The 19,351-nt window shown below is 34.8% G+C and overlaps 1 protein-coding gene across 1 annotated transcript in view; it reads left to right on the top strand.

Moving 5' to 3' along the window:
• Positions 1-16,110, top strand: part of LOC121430608 (sodium-coupled monocarboxylate transporter 1-like) — a 34,353-nt gene extending 18,243 nt beyond the window's left edge. Inside the window, exons 8-16 of the mRNA XM_041627925.1 lie at positions 3,342-3,471; positions 4,143-4,231; positions 4,558-4,670; positions 6,734-6,801; positions 7,352-7,438; positions 8,223-8,470; positions 13,959-14,059; positions 15,335-15,459; positions 15,917-16,110. Coding sequence (XP_041483859.1) covers positions 3,342-3,471; positions 4,143-4,231; positions 4,558-4,670; positions 6,734-6,801; positions 7,352-7,438; positions 8,223-8,470; positions 13,959-14,059; positions 15,335-15,459; positions 15,917-16,033 — 1,078 coding nt within the window. The 3' untranslated portion in view covers positions 16,034-16,110. The remainder of the gene's footprint in view (positions 1-3,341; positions 3,472-4,142; positions 4,232-4,557; positions 4,671-6,733; positions 6,802-7,351; positions 7,439-8,222; positions 8,471-13,958; positions 14,060-15,334; positions 15,460-15,916) is intronic.
• The last annotated feature ends 3,241 nt before the right edge of the window (positions 16,111-19,351 follow it).

Genomic DNA, 19,351 nt, shown 5'->3' with positions numbered 1-19,351 from the left:
AATCATGTTTGGACAGAAGAATATCACGACTGAGACACGAAAATACTGACCGTGTATAGCATGCCATGCTTAAGTTTAAAAATGATTTTGAAACTTAAGTTAAGACTGAAAATCTGTCGTTTCGGAGGAGTTAAACAAAAATATTTTTTGCAAAGCATAGATCCTGACCGAAATAGACTGATTTTTGGGACAAGGACTGGATCTACAAGGTATTCTGAAAATTATTTGTGAAAGGACAATAAAATTTACAAGCTATAGGTACATGTACGGTATAGGACTAGGACTTTAGGGGGCTTATGTAACTTGTGGCATGTGAATTTGTGATATTTCTCTGTCAACAATAGATCAAATTATTTTTTCCAAGAACTCTTTTTTTTAAGTACGTAAAAAATACATTAAGCTACAGAGACGGATTTACAGACTTCAGAAATTTCACAGAACTTATTTTGAGATGCCGAATGTCTTCAGTTCAAAGAAAAAATGTCTCGGTGGAGCAATTAAAAAGGGGGGGGGGGTTATCAACCAGAAATTTAGGGGGTGACGCAATGAAAATAATCTGACAAGCAAAAAAGGTTATCACCCCATATTTAGGAAGGGATGCAAAACAAAAGAAATAATCTGACAAGTATCAAAAAAGGGTTATCAACCAGAATTTCAGGGCGGACCACAACGATTTTAGGGGGGTCCACCTGAATTTAGGGGGGATGCAGGAAAAAATTGACAAGCAAAAAGAACCCAAAAAAAGTTGTCAACATAAATTTTGGGGGTCTGTCCCCCACCTAAAATTTAGGGGACCAGCTGCAGGACCCCCCCCCCCCCTCCCGCTGCCTACAGTGAATATGAACAAACTGGGTAGAGGATAATTGAAGAGGGTCGATCGATGTGACAGAAGTAAAGAGAGAGAGAGAAGGTCAAGTCCACCTCAGAAAAATGTTGATTTGAAAAATCAGACAAGCACAATGCTGAAAATTTCATTAAAATCGGATGTAAAATAAAAAGTTATGACATTTCAAAGTTTCGCTTATTTAAAAAAAAATAGTGATATGAACGAGCCAGTTACATCCAAATGAGAGAGTCAATGATTTTACTCATTATTTCTTTTATGTTTTATAGTTTGAATTATACAATATTTCAATTTTTACGAATTTGACGTTTTGGACCTCCTTGCCGGAAGCACAAAATGTTAAAATAATGGAATACCGACCGAGATGTGCATAAAACTGTTTTGTGAAATGAAGCGAAACTTTAAAATGCCATAACTTTCATTTTACATCCGATTTTGATGAAATTTTCAGGGTTATTGTTGATTTTTTTTCTTTTTATTCAAATCAAGTTTTTGTTGGGTGGACTTTGTTCTTTAAAAGGCGAGTCCACCTCATGAAATGATTATTTGAATAGAGAGAAAAACACACAATAATGCTCAAAATTTAATCAAAATCAGAAATAAAATATGAAAGTTATATTTTTAAAGTTTCACTTATAAGCGATGAATTTTTCGGTGTTACACTTGTTTTTATTGTTTTTTTTTTGGGGGGGGGTGGGGGTGGGGTAGACTTAAATTAAAGTGTTATAAGCCTTCATAACCTAGAAAGTCCTCGCCATATCGATCCTAAGATGGTTATTTGGAAAACCTCCAAAATACCCCTAGACAAGTCAAGGATTTCATCCATTCTTCCGTAGGTGAGAAAAACACCAACCCCTTCAAAATTATGTTTCCGAATTGTATACGGGAAAGTACCATGTTTTCAAGAAAATTGCGAAATCTGGCACCTTAAATATGAAGTTTTGTATTAAAAGCAATGAGTGCTTCAGCGTGCAGACAGCTAGCATATCGCTCACAATGCACATGCTAATGGGCGATTGCGTTCCTTTTGGGGGAACTGGTATGGCGGACAATAGAACTCGCGGGCTTCAAACAAAGAACCCTCCCCGCATATCCAGTTAGGGGAGAGATCAGTGGTTTAAAGTTACCCATACCGAGGAATCATTTGAATAGCGCCATCATGAGTTGGGAATGGGAAAGACAGTAAGATGTGTACCCATAATGCTCCAATTAGTTAATGTAGAAAGACATTTCTCCAATAGTTTAAAGTGACACACATACTGAGACGTTTTGAAGAATGCCCTCGGGGGTTTAGATTGAGAGAGTTATTGGCAAGATGTGGGTAATGAAACGCTTTAAAAAAAGAATGATTATTTTGGGATGGCGCCATTAATAAAAGGAAACAAGAAATATATGACCGTAGATCCGACATTATAGGTTATTTATGAATTTTGGAATTTTATAAACATTTTGAAGCACTTGTTCATGCTTTGAAATTGCAGTTATATATGTCCATTTTCATTACTTGTAAATATTGCGATATTTCATTGTATGTGTTCAAATTATCATTTTGATCCATTAAGCTGTTCTAATTATCAACATCATCATCATATCACCGTCACCCTCAGCTATTTGAAAATATATGCCCATTCTGCTTTATAAATGTGTAAATTAATTCAATTAGTATAAGTTTGGGATTGTCATTTTTTTCAAGCAATCTGCTTATGATGACAATCCTTCTCCTGTAAATTGTGAATATCATATAGTTAATCATTTTTCTCTGGAATTATCTTTTTAGTACTCTTTATTTATAATTCATGCCAAAATTGTTAACATATTATGTTTATTATGTTATGAAAAATGTATTATACGAATGTTATGGATGCAGAAGAAAACAATAAATCAATCAAATACTAGATTGGTAATCTGCACTCTATATTGTTTCACAAAATGCAACCTACGTGGTCGTAATGATTTTCATCGTTAAATTTCAACTTAAAGTGGTACTCCAGGCTGAAAGGAAGATGATTTGAACAGAAAACAATAAATCAGACAGACAAAACGCTGAAAATTTGATCGAAATTGGACAAGGAATAACAAAGTTATGACATTTTAAAGATTTGCGTTATTTCATTGAAAAAGTTATATGAATGTCTTCATGAATATTCAATGATCATACAGAATATGTCATATTTATTTAGATATAATAATTCCAGTCAGGAGTATCCCTTTATCGACTATAACAGTTTAATTCACTGGTGGATGCAGGGGCAAAGCCTCCCTATTTTGAGAGGCACAATTAAAATTTGTAATGTAAAAATACCGTTAAAACAGAATTGTGCGCCCTTACCCTTTTGAAAGTGAAGACCTTTTTTTTGCTTGACAAATTTTTCTTCGGGAAAAAATATTCCCCCTTCCCTTTATAATCCTGGATCCGCCCCGGTTTTGATTATCAGTTATGTATGAATATGTGATTATAATATCGGTACGACTTTGGCGAATTTTTATATTGTTATAGATCTCTAGCCCTGGGGACCGCCATCATGTTGTTCCTATTCAGCAGCGCCGTGACTGCAGGCCTGGTGATGTACGCCTATTACGCTGATTGTGACCCAATCTCGAGCGGCGCTGTGGCGAAAAGAGACCAGGTTAACATCAGATACATCATCAAATACTTATTATAATCATGAATGTTATTTATTGCCCTTTTTATTTAACATTTTCATTCATTAAAATAAGAGCAATGGAATTAAATTACATTGCTTAGAGGTTAAGTAGGTGATTGAACCCCGTACTTTAATTTTTATACCACTGCGCTAAAACAGCACCACCAAAATAAATACAGTCTACCTAACTTCTCATTAATTTGATTTGATTTGACTTTATTTTACATATTTCACAAGTTTTTTACATTTTCACAATTTCGACGGTTTGGGGGGAAATATACTGTATGATAATAATCTGATTACCTATAATGCCCTTAAGAAATACATTTTACGCATCTAAGCGTTTACGAATGTAATTCAATTTTAATGCAAAAAAAAGCAACTTACATTTTCAGAGATAAACATTTCAGCTATCTTTTTGGTGTAGTATTTAAGAACTGAGGATAAATTTCCTCACTAAAATCTAATGATCTGATTTTGTTTATTTCATGTTGTTTTGTCTAGTTTTATCTAATATGTTGATTTGCTCTCTTCATTTTTAATATTGCAACATTATCTTTGCTAACCATGCATGTCTATAAAGAATGTTGATATAAAAGATAATGTACGAAGATGAGTTGTTTGTCATATTTTGTTTTTATCCGTTTTTCCAGATGATGCCATATTTTACCCTAGATCTATTTCAGAAGTATCCTGGTTTACCCGGTCTCTTTCTATCGGCTGTTTTCAGTGCATCATTAAGGTAAGTATGACCAGCCCCTCTACCCCCCCCCCAAAAAAAAAAACGGTCACCAGCATGACCAGGGGCCCGTTGCAGAAAGAGTTGCGTTTAAACGCAAGTCTCAAATGCGCGCTGTTGATTGGTTGAAAATCCAGTTGCGCATGATTTTTAGAGTTGCGATTGATTGCAACTCTTTCTGCAACGGGCCCCAGGGAACACTAGCGAATCTCCATGTTATAACAGATTCACCCTTTCACACAACAATGGAGATGAATGTAATAAATCCATTATAATTTATGATATGTCAATCAATTATCCAAATTTTCTGTTAATTTGTATACATTCAGCACAATTTCATCTGGATTGAATGCCGTGGCAGCTGTGACGACGGAAGACCTCATCAAACCTATATGGCCGGGACTAAGCGATGAGCGATACACACAATTATCAAAACTAATGGGTACTGTTGACTGTCTATTTCTTCGTGTAATCATTATTTTTGTGAGAAAATTAACCTCATAGAAATATTCAAAACAAATAAGCAAAATAAATCTTGGAAAGCTGATGTCCCTAACAACGTAAAACCTATTAGTATGTTCTTTGTACATCGCACTACTAATCATTTTTTCTTATACTCAACTCCTACGTCTAATACTTCTACTTCTACTACTACTACTTCTACTCAGGGGCAGATCCAGGATTTTCCAACAAAGATTTGACAAGCAAAAAGTAAAAGAAAAAAGAGGAAGGTTTTTAACCAGAAATTAAAGACATTTCGTCAAGGAAAAAGTTTGGCAAGCCAAAAAACAAACAAACAATAAAAAAAGTCTTCACATACAATGGAAGGGGGCCACATTTTTATTTTAATGGCATTTTTACATTCAAATTTTAATCGTGCCTCTCAAGGGGGCGGACCTCTGCTGTTACTACTACGACTACTTCTACTACTATACGTCTACGTCTACTACTACTACTACTACTACTACTACTATTACTACTACTACTACTACTACTACTACTACTACTACTACTACTACTACTACTACTACTACTACTACTACTACTACTACTACTACAATTACTACTACTATTACTACTACTACTACTACTACTACTACTACTACTACTACTACGACTACTACTACTACTACTACTACTACTACTACTATTACTACTACTACTACTATTACTACTACTACTACTACTACTACTACTACTACTACTACTACTACTACTACTACTACTACGACTACTACTACTACTACTACTACTACTACTACTACTACTACTACTATTACTACTACTACTATTACTACTACTACTATTACTACTACTACTACGACTACTACTACTACTACTACTACTACTATTACTACTACTACTACTATTACTACTACTACTACTACTACTACTACTACTACTACTACTACTACTACTACTACTACTACTACTACTACTACTACGACTACTACGACTACTACGACTACTACTACTACTACTACTACTACTACTACTACTACTACTACTACTATTACTACTACTACTATTACTACTACTACTATTACTACTACTACTACGACTACTACTACTACTACTACTACTACTACTATTACTACTACTACTACTATTACTACTACTACTACTATTACTACTACTACTACTACTACTACTACTACTACTACTACTACTACTACTACTACTACTACTACTACTACTTCTACTACTACTTCCACTACTACTACTACTACTACTACTACTACTACTACTACTACTACTACTACTACTACTATTACTACTACTGCTGCTGCTGCTATTATACTACTGCTAGAACTACTGCTATTATTATTACTATATTGTAATTTTCTTTTACTTCCAAACCATGCACTTGTGATACATTGTATTTGTTTTATTTTAAAGAGTGTTCGCGGTGCATTAAACATTTTAATTGTGCCTCACAAGGGGGGGGGGTCTGCCAGTGATTCTACTTCTGCTGCTACTACTACGACTACTTCTACTTCTACTTCTATACCTCTACTACTACTACTACTACTACTACTACTACTACTACTACTACTACTACTACTCCTACTGCTACTACTGCTACTACTACTACTTCTACTACTACTACTACTACTACTACTACTACTACTACTACTACTACTACTACTACTAACTGCTGCTACTACTACTACTACTATTTCTACTACTACTGCTACTACTACTACTACTTCTACTACTACTACTACTACTACTACTACTACTACTACTACTACTACTACTACTACTACTACTACTACTACTACTACTACTACTACTACTACTACTACTCCTTATGATAATCATGATATTGATATTAATACTTCTGCTACTATACTACTATTGATCTTCACTTGTTAATATTTTATTTTACTTCCTAACCATGCACTTATGCGATACATTGTATTTGTTTTATTTTAAACAGTTTTCATCGTTCGAATATAATATTTTACTTTTCTTCTTTTTTTATTCTATATTTGCCTTCAGCTTTGTCTTATGGAATTCTTACAATTGGCTTTGCATTCATCGCCTCTTTTCTTGGTGATATCCTTAGTGTACGTAACGTATTACGTCATCTTGATGCAAACTTGACAATGTCCATGTTATATAATCATTCGGAAGCAATGCAATTATTATCTAAAAAGATTTAAAGAAAATGGAATGAATTATCACTGATTCATGCAGTTTTAATTTAGTCGGTGTGATATCAAGTATCAATAATTTTGGAGTGAATATCGATTTTCTCATGGAGCTCTCTGAAAAGAAGAGATATTCAAAAAATATTTTCATTTAAATACTTCAGTGGAGTCAGCAAACTTACTTTAAATAATAAACGATGGTAAAGTTCTCGTCAAGAACTTGAGTTTACTTCACTCACACATTGATGGGGGGGGGGGGCGTTAGGGCACTTTGGCCCCTTTTCGGGAACTGCATAAAATTTAGTCTGGGAGCAGTTTGGTATCTCTTTTATTTTTTATCACTTTTCAATTCCACCATCTTCTTTTCGTACAAAATAATTTTCGAGCAAAATCGTTTTTAAACTCGCCGTACGGCTGCCGTAGAGCAAAATGTGACTGAGGTATTACTTTTGGCCATTTATTTCAGACGGTGCTGAATTTCTTTAGTATGTTCGGCGGTCCCACCCTAGGACTATTCAGTGTTGGAATGTTCTTCCCATGGACAAATTCAAAGGTATGTGAAATCAAATCAAATCCAAACAATTCGAAGCAAACACATCACATCAAATCAAAGGAAAATAAGTCCAAACAAAGCAATCACCGTTACACTGTTAAATATGAGCATTTCAACACTGTGAATCGACAATGTATGTGAACACACTGTTGAGGTGTCCACAGTCACACTGATGAATTTGAGCACAACATAGTTCACAATATGAACACACTGTGAACAGTCACACTGTTCAGGTATCCACAGTGTTAAAATATATTCACACTGTTAAAATTAAGCATTTTAACAGAGTGAACCATATATTCAAATTGTCCACACTGTGAACACACTGTGATCAAAAGGTTGTACACTGTGTTCTTTACAGGAGGGATATATATGATTTTATTGAGATTACCTTTTGAGTGGCATTGCTTTTTGGAATCCCTATGAACATGATGAACGTTAAGCTCAGAAAAAATGCCTAAAATGAGAGTGCAGTATCTGAAATCATGTCTTTTTAATTTCTGCGCTCGACATCGATGCGTTAGACCGATTTTATATGTGTTTGTGTTTTTTTTTTACAATACGTTTGGAGAAACATGTGTCAACATAGAGCTTTTTGAAAAAGAATAACAAACATCGTAAAGCTGTTTCGAATGCAAACAAAAATTGAATTAAAATCTATCGTAAATGTAAGAATTAGGAAGGAAAATATCAAACTTATTCCAGTGCTTTTGTGATACCTAGATAATAAATGTATACTTTTGGTTCGCATGCGTCCAACTGTCCAAGTTCTCTTTTTTTTCAGGGGGCCTTTTGCGGAACTCTAATCGGGCTGGTGTTCTCTTTCTGGATTGGAATAGGGGCACAGGTGTACCCCTCCCCTTACCCCGCCCCTCCTTTCTCGACTTCTGGGTGTGTCTTGTATAATGACACATCAGATCTCTACAACTCTAATGACCTTGTGTCCAATTTCACCAAGCCGACGCTAGATGGCGCTACTACAGTCGAGTTGGCGGTGACATCAGAATATCCCGCTCTATCAGTTGACGAGAGGTGCGTTTGCTTTTCGATGGGTGACGAAGTATTTAAGAGGGGCGAAATTTAAGGGGTTTTTTAAGGTTGCAGAATGTGTCGATTACAGTGCCGATTTCTTGGTGCTTTATGTTGTTTTCATGCATTCTAATGAATGTCAAATGAATAATTCATGTTTTAGTTCATGTACACTGTAAAAGAACATTGGGTCAAATTTTGACCACGACGTGAGAAGGGTAATTATGTGTCCAACCAATTTGGGGCAGCATTTTACCCAATGCGGGCGCGAAAGGACGCGCTTTGTAGCTCCTCCAGGAATTTAGACTGTTGTGCTCAATATTTTGGAAAAATGTAACCTTTTGCACTTTGGACCATACTATATGGAATAATCCACATCAGTCTACGAATACTGCTGACTACGCTGGACCCTTTGGAGCAAGGTATGACTATCTCATTATACTGATTTTATTGTTTCAAATTAACGTCTTCTGATCGAGAAACTCACAATGAAAAGCAAATCAGCTGCGAAGGGATACAACGAGGTTGCTGCTACAAAAGGCCCGAGCGGCCCGGGGCGAAACCATGACGCCAAGCCTGCCGGAGCTATGCAAGCCTCGCCAACGCGCAAGCATCATGAGCAAAGATCTAGTGCGCGTTCCCGATCCCCGACGAGGTCAACAAACTCTCGATTCAGTGATGACGTCGGAGGCGAAGAAGGGTCTGCTGCGTATGAGGTACCAGGCGTAGAAGAAGGGTTGGAGGTGGCTATCAAAAAAGCTCTGCAAGTTATTCTTCTAGAAGAATCGTTCGTAAAGAACCTAGTCAGCTCCATAAAATCTGTTCTTGTGAAGGAAATTGAATCAGCAGTTTCTGATCATGTTGAGTCCATCTTATTCGAGAATGCAAATCTTCAGGAGGAAGTTGGTCGTCTAAAAAACAGAGTCGAGTCGCTAGAAGCTGCAGCTGATGAGGCGGAGCAGTATTCACGCCGCAATTGCCTGATTTTCAGTGGTATTGCTGAATCTGCAAACGAAGATACTGATGCCAAGATCATAGAGGTGTGCCAGAGGAATCTGGGTGTTACAGTGAAACAAGAGGACATCGATCGTTCTCACCGCCTTTCCAGCCATGCTGCGCTTGAGAACAAGCAGAAGGAACCACGTAAGCCCCGGAATATCATCATCAAATTTTCCAACTACAGGGCAAGAGAGGCTGTATATGCATCTAGGGCTAAGCTGAAAGGCCTTTCAATTTACGTCAATGAAAATCTAACACGAAAGCGATCTCAGCTGTTCTGGCAAGTGAAGAAGGGAAACCTCCCGCAAGTCCACAAAGTCTGGACTCAAGACGGAAGGATAACAGCGATAAATAAGAGTGGGAAAAGAGTTGCTCTTTCAAGTGTAAAGGACCTCGGAAAACTTGATCAATTGAAAGAATGAGACAACAATCTCAATCAAATTCACTTAAATGTAAAACTTGGTCTGCTTGAGCACACAGGCGTTCCTGTTTACCATTTGCTTTTAAATTGCACTATTAAATGTACGATTTGTTTTTATTAAGGTTATTTACTAGTACCTGATTATTATTCTATTGTATATTTGTATAAAATTACATTCATAACTTACGCGTAATACTTTTCACTTGTTTTGAAATGTGTCAATTTACATTTTATTGTTATTGTTGCTGTTGCTATTTTGCACATATTCGTTTTGCTATATATTTGATTATTAAAATGTTAAATGTATATAAATTGCTTAGAGTGGTGGAAGTAAAATATGTACCTAATTTCAACATAAGTTTTAATGATTAAATATCCATGTTCAATTTGTAATAAATCTGTAAAAATAAATCAAAAGGCTTTGTTATGCACTGTATGTTCACAGTGGGTGCATATAGTTTGTGGCGGGGTCTCAAGAGAGACCTATTATTCAGACGAACTGTTTGAAAATTGGCAGTGCCCGAAATGCATTCTGCAAAGTGTATTACCTTTTTGGAATGATCCTTATGTATCTACCGAAGTCATGTATAACTGTAATAATATTTCTGTCGACGCAAATGATGATATGTCAACCGAAACTAATGATTTTGCTCTAAAAGGTATTAAAGGTATTAAATTAGCTCATCTTAATGTCAGAAGCATTGTTAATAAAGTTGCTGATTTACAATGTTTGCTGAATAATAACCCTTATGATCTACTAGGAGTGTCAGAAACATGGTTAACAAAAGAACATTCTGATAGCTTGATTTCTGTTAAAGGTTATAAGTTTGAGAGGAGGGATAGATGTACTCATGGAGGTGGAGTGGGATGTTTTATATCAGAAAATTTATCATATATAAGAAGATTGGATCTTGAATCTGTTGCCTTAGAAATAATTTGGTTGGAGTTGCAACGTAGAAATAGTAGCTCATTATTTATTGGTATATTGTATAGAAAACCCGATAATCATTTAGATTTTTTTGACAGTCTTGAAAGTAATCTCGAGAAATTGTATACAGTTACAAACAATGTCATCCTTCTTGGTGATTTTAATTGTAATATGCAAACCGTAAATAATCTTTCTAGAAAAGTTTCCAGTCTCCTTACTACAATGCAAATGACACAGGTTATATCTGAACCCACTAGAATTTCACCACATAGCCAGTCAGTAATCGATTTGGTATGTATTTCTGATTCACTTGTTGACAATATTATTAAATCAGGAGTGCAGTCAGCTGGACTTAGTGATCACTCTGTGATTTTTACTGCAATTAAAGGGAAACATCAACCCCTTTCTCCCAAAATAACTAAATGTCGTTCTTTCAAGTACTTTGACAGTGAGAAATTTAAAGATGATGTAAGGAAAGTTGATTGGCATGAGTTTTATTCCTGTGGGACTGATGTTGAAAAATTGTGGCACTCCTTTAAAAACGCACTCCTAGACATTTGTGACTGGCATGCCCCCGTGATATCAGTGCGGCAAAAACAAAGAGGGGTACCTTGGATAAATGATGATTATTTGGTGTTAGCACGCGAAAGGGATTATTATCGAAAGCAATTTAGAAAAACAAGATTAATTCATTGGTGGAATAAATTTCAGTCTTCCCGTAACAGAGCTAATAACTTGATTAAAAATTTGAAAAAGAAGTATTATCAGGACAAATTTAAGGACTGCGGAAATGACATAAAAAAGAACTGGAACATTTTATCGAAGCTTCTACCTAAGAAAAATAAAACCACGAGTCATGATGTTAAGTTAACAATTGATGATGGTCAAATACCTAACAATGAAATAGCTCACGTTCTGAACAAAGCCTTTAATGAAGTCGGCTCAAGGTTGCAAGCCCCTTCGAATAATTTCTCGAAAGATTTATTAAACAATTTACAAACTCTTTTTATTCCAGATTGTGAATTTAAATTTTGTGCAATCAAAAAGGAGTATGTTTTGAAAGAGCTATTATATATTGATTGTTCGAAAGCGGTCGGAGTAGATGGTATTTACCCTAAGTTTCTTAAGCTGGCAGCAGAGAGTATAGCTGGACCTTTAACCCATTTATTTAATGCAACTTTGCAAACTAGTGTTATTCCAGAAGATTTTAAGACAGCAAGAATTACTCCTGTACATAAGGGAGGATCTTTTGATATTGACAATTATAGACCAATATCTGTGCTTCCAGTCCTGTCCAAAATACTAGAGAGAGCAGTACATGATCAATTGTATAAGTACTTAAATGTAAATGATCTACTTGCAAATTGTCAGTCTGGCTTCAGACCGTCTTATTCCACTGCCACTTGTCTAACTGAGATTACAGACTTTTTGTATGATAAAATGGACCGAAAACATGTTACTGGTGGTATTTTCTTGGACCTACGCAAAGCTTTTGATGTTATTCCTCACAATTTTATACTTGCAAAACTTAAGTACTATGGTATTACTGGCAATGAATACAACTGGATGGAATCGTATTTAACAGACAGAAGGCAATTTGTAATGATTAACAATTGTCGCAGTGAATTTTTAAAGATAAAATCAGGTGTTCCACAAGGATCTATATTGGGTCCATCGATATTTTGTATTTTTATTAATGACATGTGTAATTTGAAATTGCATGTACATTCTAAAATGTCTCTTTATGCTGATGATACCGCCATTTTTAATCACGGTGAATCAATTAAGGAGGTACAAAAGTATTTGCAAGATGATTTTGATTCAATATGTAAATGGTTAGACTTAAATAATATGCATTTACACCCGCAAAAAACAAAAGCCATGGTATTTGGTCAAAAGAAAAAGTTGAGGGGTGCTCATTTGCCAGTGAAATTCAGGAACATACAATTAGAAAATGTAAAAAAGATTAAATACTTAGGTGTCATGCTCGATCCGGGCTTGACTTGGTGTGAACATATTACTAATATCGTTTGTAAAATATCTCGAGCAATAGGTTGTATAAGGCGGATTAAGCATTTACTGTCCTTTGATATCATGAAGAAGCTGTACTTTTCTATGATTTTACCTTACATTGATTACTGTAGTACATCTTGGGGAAGCAGTGCAAAAATACATTTAGATAAGATACAAAAACTTCAAAATAAATATGCCAGGATGCTTTTGAAAAAAGATTATAATACATCACAAATATCTCTGTTGCAGTCACTGAAGTGGCAATCAGTAGATCAGCGTATAAAATATCAGTATTGTGTTTTTGTATATAAAATAATGAACAATTTAGTTCCAAATTATTTAAAACCTTTAGTATGTAAACGGCCCGTGAAATACAGGACACGGTTTTCTTTGCGATGCCCCCTTCAGCTTCCCAAAGCCAGAACTGAATATAAAAGAAAATCTTTCGCATATTTCGGACCCAAATTATTTAATGCACTTCCTTCAAATTTACAAGCCTGTACGTGTACCTCCTTGTTAGTTTTTAAAAAATTATGCAAAGCCTTTCATACGAATTGATGAAGAGCGTAATAATATTCCATTGATTTACAATGCTATGTACTTGTATGTTTAGATTGTCACTTCCCACTCTAAATTGTTTTATGTTAATTGTTTCTGATGTTAAATAGTTTGTATTTTGTATTTTTGACGTTGAATGTTTTTTGATGATATATTTTATATTTATCTTGACATGTATTTTAAACTGCAGGGCGCCTTTGTAAAGCAGTTTTAAGAACTGAACAGGCCTACCCTGCAGTATAAAATAAATAAAACAAAATAAATAAATAAATAAATATTGTCCAGTGAGGTTAAACAAAAAACAAGCAGCAATTACTTCAGAATGAGCAACATTTCCATCACTCTGAATTAATAAAATGCCCAAAAGAAATGCCCAATGTTGGTTGGACACATAATTCCCCTCATGAAGCATTTTTACCCAATATTTTTTTAGAAAGTGCACAGTACAAATGCATGCATTGAGTTTTAGGAAACAAAAACAAAGTGAAATTTATTATTTTTATTTCAGCCGTTTGTTTACTTCGTCATTAGTGTGTCGTCTTTGGTCATTCATTTTTCTCATCTTTTCTCAGACCTGCAATTGCAGCTCTTTACAAGCTCGCCTATACATGGTATGCCTCCGCATCCTGGCTGGTTACTGTCTTTGCAGCTCTCCTCATTAGCTTCCTAACAGGTGAGTCCTAGCCTCTGATTGGTCAACTTGTGTTAAGTCGCAATCAAGGTTACGTTACCAGGTCTCTGATTGGTCGAGCCATGCTCAATCAGAATACATCGAGGATTCTGATTGGTCAAATTGTGTTAAGTCGAATTCAAGGTTAAGTTAGGGTCTGATTGGTCGAGACATGCTCAATCACAGGTACCCAGATCGAGGTTTATGACTGGTAAAATAGCGTTCAGTCTCTGTCAAGATTTTGTTATTGGGTCTGCGATTAGTCTCGTCGTGCTTACTCACAAGATATTCAGAACAGGGTTCTGATTGGTCAAATTATGCTCAGTCGAATTCAATCTGTAATAAGTCGAGCAATGCTCAATCATGAGCTACTCAGATCGGGGTTTTCTAATTGGTCACATTGTTTTTAGTCGCTATCAAGTTTCAGTTATTAGCTCTCTGATTTTTTATAGCAATGATTTTAGAGATAACTGAATGTTGTGATACAGATTTCAAAATCTATATACTATGAATAATAATATATGTGCAAAATTATTCTGCAAGAAATTGTGTAATTGCTTAGAAATTGGCAAAATAAAACATGACATTTCAGCCATTTGTCGGGTGTTTTTTTTCAATAAGTAATCATAGGACTATACTGTCCCAGATGTGCTTATCCATGCTGGCGATCTTCAGTGTGTTCGGTATTCAGCTTTGATTTCATGATTTCACAAAGTTAGAATTAACCTTGGTTTTTGAGACTTTATCTTGAAATAAGTGTTTACTTCAACTCCTTTTATTTATCTTTAAATAATAATATCTTTTTATATGTCTCTGTCTCACACGTATAATACACTGTAAAAACGCTGTTTACAATTTTAACATGTTCAAGCACGTTGTTTAAGCCCGTCACTCTAACAACTACAATTTTAACTTTTTAAACAACTGTTAAAACTTTTTAAACAAGTTGTTTAAAAAGTTATTACGAAACAGTTTTAAAAACTTGTTGTTAGATTAGAGTGACAGGTATTGGCGGCGGAAGCCAAAATAATTTAGGGGGGTCCACTTTAAATTTTTGGATGGAAACAGAAAGAAAAAAAAGAAAACAAAGGTTGTCAACTAAAAATTTTAGAGGGGGAAACAAAAATTTTTAGACAAGCAAAAAAAAGAAGAAGGTTGTCAACAAAAAAATTAGGGCGGACCATCCCCCCATCTCAAATTTAGGGGAGATAGCTCCCCCCCCCCTCTTCGGCCGGCTATGATGACAGGCTTAAACAATGTGCTTTTTTTACTGTATAGGTGCTACGGACCCAAAGGATATTGATCCTCGTTTGATTTGCCCAGTGGTTGATGTGATGTACTGCTGCTTGCCCGAGAAGTGGAAGGTTCCATTACGATGTGGGGTGGGCGCGGACTTTATCAAGGTGAGAAATCAACAATTTATTCAACTTTGGGCCAACAACAACAACAAAAGAAAAAAGTAAAAACCGTCCAAGAATCCACGGTCTTGCACATTATGGAGCACTCCAAAACTCCAAGCGAGAACAAAAATATTCATCTGACATTCAAGTGCTTGTAATAATTTTCTCCCTCGAGCAGGTTGAATGTTTTTAACATAAAAAGTCTGCCGCTAAATAAATGCCGTAAATCATCATCGTCATCATAATTCTTTATTTTTAAACTCATATTTTCTCGAGATTGTAGTAGCTGATTATAACACCACTTATGTAAATTGTCCCAATTGCATTTTCTATTGTGTTTCGGTTGTGGCGGTTGCCCGACATCGCAGGTAATCAGGAATTGCTCTCCTTCATCAAGACCCAACAATTCTTCATATTCTCAAATAAACTTAATTTGTTTTACCCATTGCCACTTTAACAGGAAATTGAGTACGATGGCGTGATCGAGAAAGAAACGAAAGCTAACCAGAACCTTGTAAAAAATGGGATACAGGTCGACCGAAAGCCCGAAGACGAGATCATCGAGGAGATCGTGTAGATGAAAATGCGATGTGCAAATATGTGACATAGCGCCCCCTCTCGATATAGTTCAGGATACTGAAACTACATTGATATCATCATCATGATCATGTCTTCTCGGAGTATATACAAAGGAACTAATAAATGAAAGGATAATTAAAAGAATAAATTAACGAATGATTGAATGAATGAATGAATAAATGAATGAATGAATGAATGAATGAATGAAAGAAAGAAAGAATGAATGAATGAATGAATGAAAGAAGAAAGAAAGAATGAACGACTGACTGAATGAATGAATAAATAAATAAATAAATAATATGAACGAACGAATGAATGAATGAAATAATGAATGAATGAATAAATAAATAAATAAATAAAATGAACGAATGAATGAACAAATAAATGAATGAATGGATGGACGAATGAATTAATTGATTATTATAATTAAATAAAATGAACGAACGAATGAATGAATGAAATAATGAATGATTGAATGAATGAATAAATAAGTAAATAAATAAAATGAACGAATGAATGAACAAATAAATGAATGAATGGATGGACGAATGAATTAATTGATTATTACCTTACTCTGTATTTTCATGTTGAATGTTCAACTACTCAGATATTCAACATTTATTTTCATGCTCAAATAAAATAAATTACATTGGCATAGATATTATATTTTGGCTGTTTGTAAACAAAATATAATATATAACATGAAAAAGATAATTACCAAAATTATGGCATTAAATAATATATGATAAAAAATTACACACAAAACTTAAGCACAGGTGGAAAAATGAAATTGCCGCCACGAAAATGATGAAAATTAAGAAAACGGAGAGACAAATCCAACAGCGAGATAGTCGCCATAGAACTGAGTATATAAAATGAATGAGTACTTAAATAAATGATTAAACGAATCAGTATATAGATCTAAAGAAAGAAATAGAAACGGGTAGATGATATAAATAAATAAATGAATGAAATGATTGATTACGAAATAAACAAAATAATAGATTGAACGAATGAGAATGAGGTAACTAACTTTAATGAATGGATGGATAAATGAATGAATAAATTAATACATTAAAAGTAATAATAATAATATGCAACATTTATATAGCGCTTAATACAAATGTTTCTAAGCGCTGCATACTATTACCCCGGCTTTAGCACGGCTACCCTGATCGGGCGCATCGAGCATTCCAAGGAATTTCTTCCTACCGGGTACCCATTTACTACACCTGGGTCGAGAATGGCAAATGTAGATAAACGGCTTGCCAACGGACGTTAGTGCTGCGGTAGGATTTGAACCCCAGTCCTTGTGGTGTACAGTCCGGAGACTTATCCACTGAGCCACAACACCTCTACAAAAGCACATAAATAGATGAGAATTACCACGTTTGGATTTACCAAATGAAGGCTGCCCTTTCATTTTTTTGGTGGTGTACTCATTCCTAACTTATCAGTGCCACAGACATTGAAGTTTTCATGGAAATTACGTGTGTGGTTTGTGTTCTGTTTTTTTCAGAATGTTTTATACAACCCATTTACTGAATAGATTTGAAGGTTTGTAACCGTTAGATTAGACATTCCATCCTTTCTCAACAACATACTGAAGAAACATAAATTGTTTGATATCGTTTCATCCGTCATCATTTTTTGAAGGAGAAAAAGATTCAGGACAATTAGATCAACATCGGCATCCAGAGTTTCAAAGACGTTTGGGGTATTAACTTCGAAGTTTAAATAAATGATGGCATAACGACTCTTTGTATTATTCATGAACGTGAGTCATTTGGATATTTAACTTTTTCCGACATCCAGAGGAAAATTAAGAATTTGAAAGGGTAATATCAGCCTCCAAGGTTATTGGTGTGGCATTTAAATCACACAATCGATTTACAGTACCGTGATGATAAAAGCTCTTTGGCCGAAAAATTGCTGCGTTTAACTAGCTATTTTCAAAGAATTCAAGAAATTAACATCACATTCCTGATCTCTCCTGACCTTTCTTGTAAGCGAGTTTTGTTCAAAAGAAGAAATTAATCCTAATAGATATCGATTTGTATGACAAGCATACAATGGCCAAGGTCATTCGACAGACAATGGTTAAACCCATCACACTCATTTAGGGATTACATAATTTATAATGTATAAAGCAGATTTGCAATTCGTTGTTGAATATAGATCAGCGACTTCAAGTTACCTCTTTTCCAAATACACGTTATAAAATATTGATATTCTAACGAAAATTCAAATTCTTGTCAATATGCTCCATACACGCCTAGGCAGGCTATGAAAAGAAAATTCGACCACCCTAAAAATAAAAAAAAAGAAGAAAAGGAGATCAAAGGACGGTCAGAAAGTGGAGAAACTGGAAAGGCAGTTGTGTAAGGTACCTAAGTAATGTATTTTTTTTTATAGAAATCAAATAATTTTTTTATAAATATTACATGATAAGATTATATTGTTAATGGTTTTGAACCAGTGTATTTTTTATTCCATGAATCGGAAGTGGATTGAAGTACATTTGATTTTGTGATTATATATATGTAGAGGTAGTATGTAATAAGATTATTGTGAAATTTATTGTACCAGTGCATTTTGTATTAAGAAAGGTCTACAAGTAGTCCATTAAAAAGGATGTGAATCTCATGACATTGTGGTATTAAACAGTAAGACATTATTGTAAAATATTTTGTACCAGCGCTTTTTGTGTTTTATAATAAAGTCTAGCTCATTCATGCCATTGAACACCACAGCTGTGATTTTGATTGATTGACTTTATTTGGCAAGTCACCACAACATTATTTACAGTAGCATTAAAAACAACAGGCTAACCTGCGAAAGCTCGAAAGCCTATTTCATGATATTATTATATTAAACATTATTTTTGTTCCAGTTCCTGTGATACTGATGTAGATATGACAATTTCGTGAAATTATAATGCGTATGTTATTATATGTTGAACAAATCAACGCTCTTTAATCAGAGAATAGCAAAATCACTGGAAAAGCAATAAAACTACACCTGATATTATTTTTTCTTTAAAAATTGAAGAAACGTTTGCAAAGTTATATGTAATTAGGATTAACAGGATGAGGTGCAGATCAGCTTTGATAATGACGAAATATGATAATATACGATGGTTATGGTGAATGCAGTAGTAGTGATGATGATGATGAGCATGTGATCATGGTGATGATGATGTGGATAGTGATGATTGTATTGTCACCATCATCATCATCATCATCACCTTCGTGATCATCATCAAAATCATAATCAACATCATCATATTCATCATCACCATCATCATCAAAATCAT

The sequence above is a fragment of the Lytechinus variegatus genome, chromosome 17 (assembly GCF_018143015.1).
Source record: "Lytechinus variegatus isolate NC3 chromosome 17, Lvar_3.0, whole genome shotgun sequence".
Classification (NCBI taxonomy): domain Eukaryota; kingdom Metazoa; phylum Echinodermata; class Echinoidea; order Temnopleuroida; family Toxopneustidae; genus Lytechinus; species Lytechinus variegatus.
This window is presented reverse-complemented; position numbering and strand designations above follow the sequence as displayed.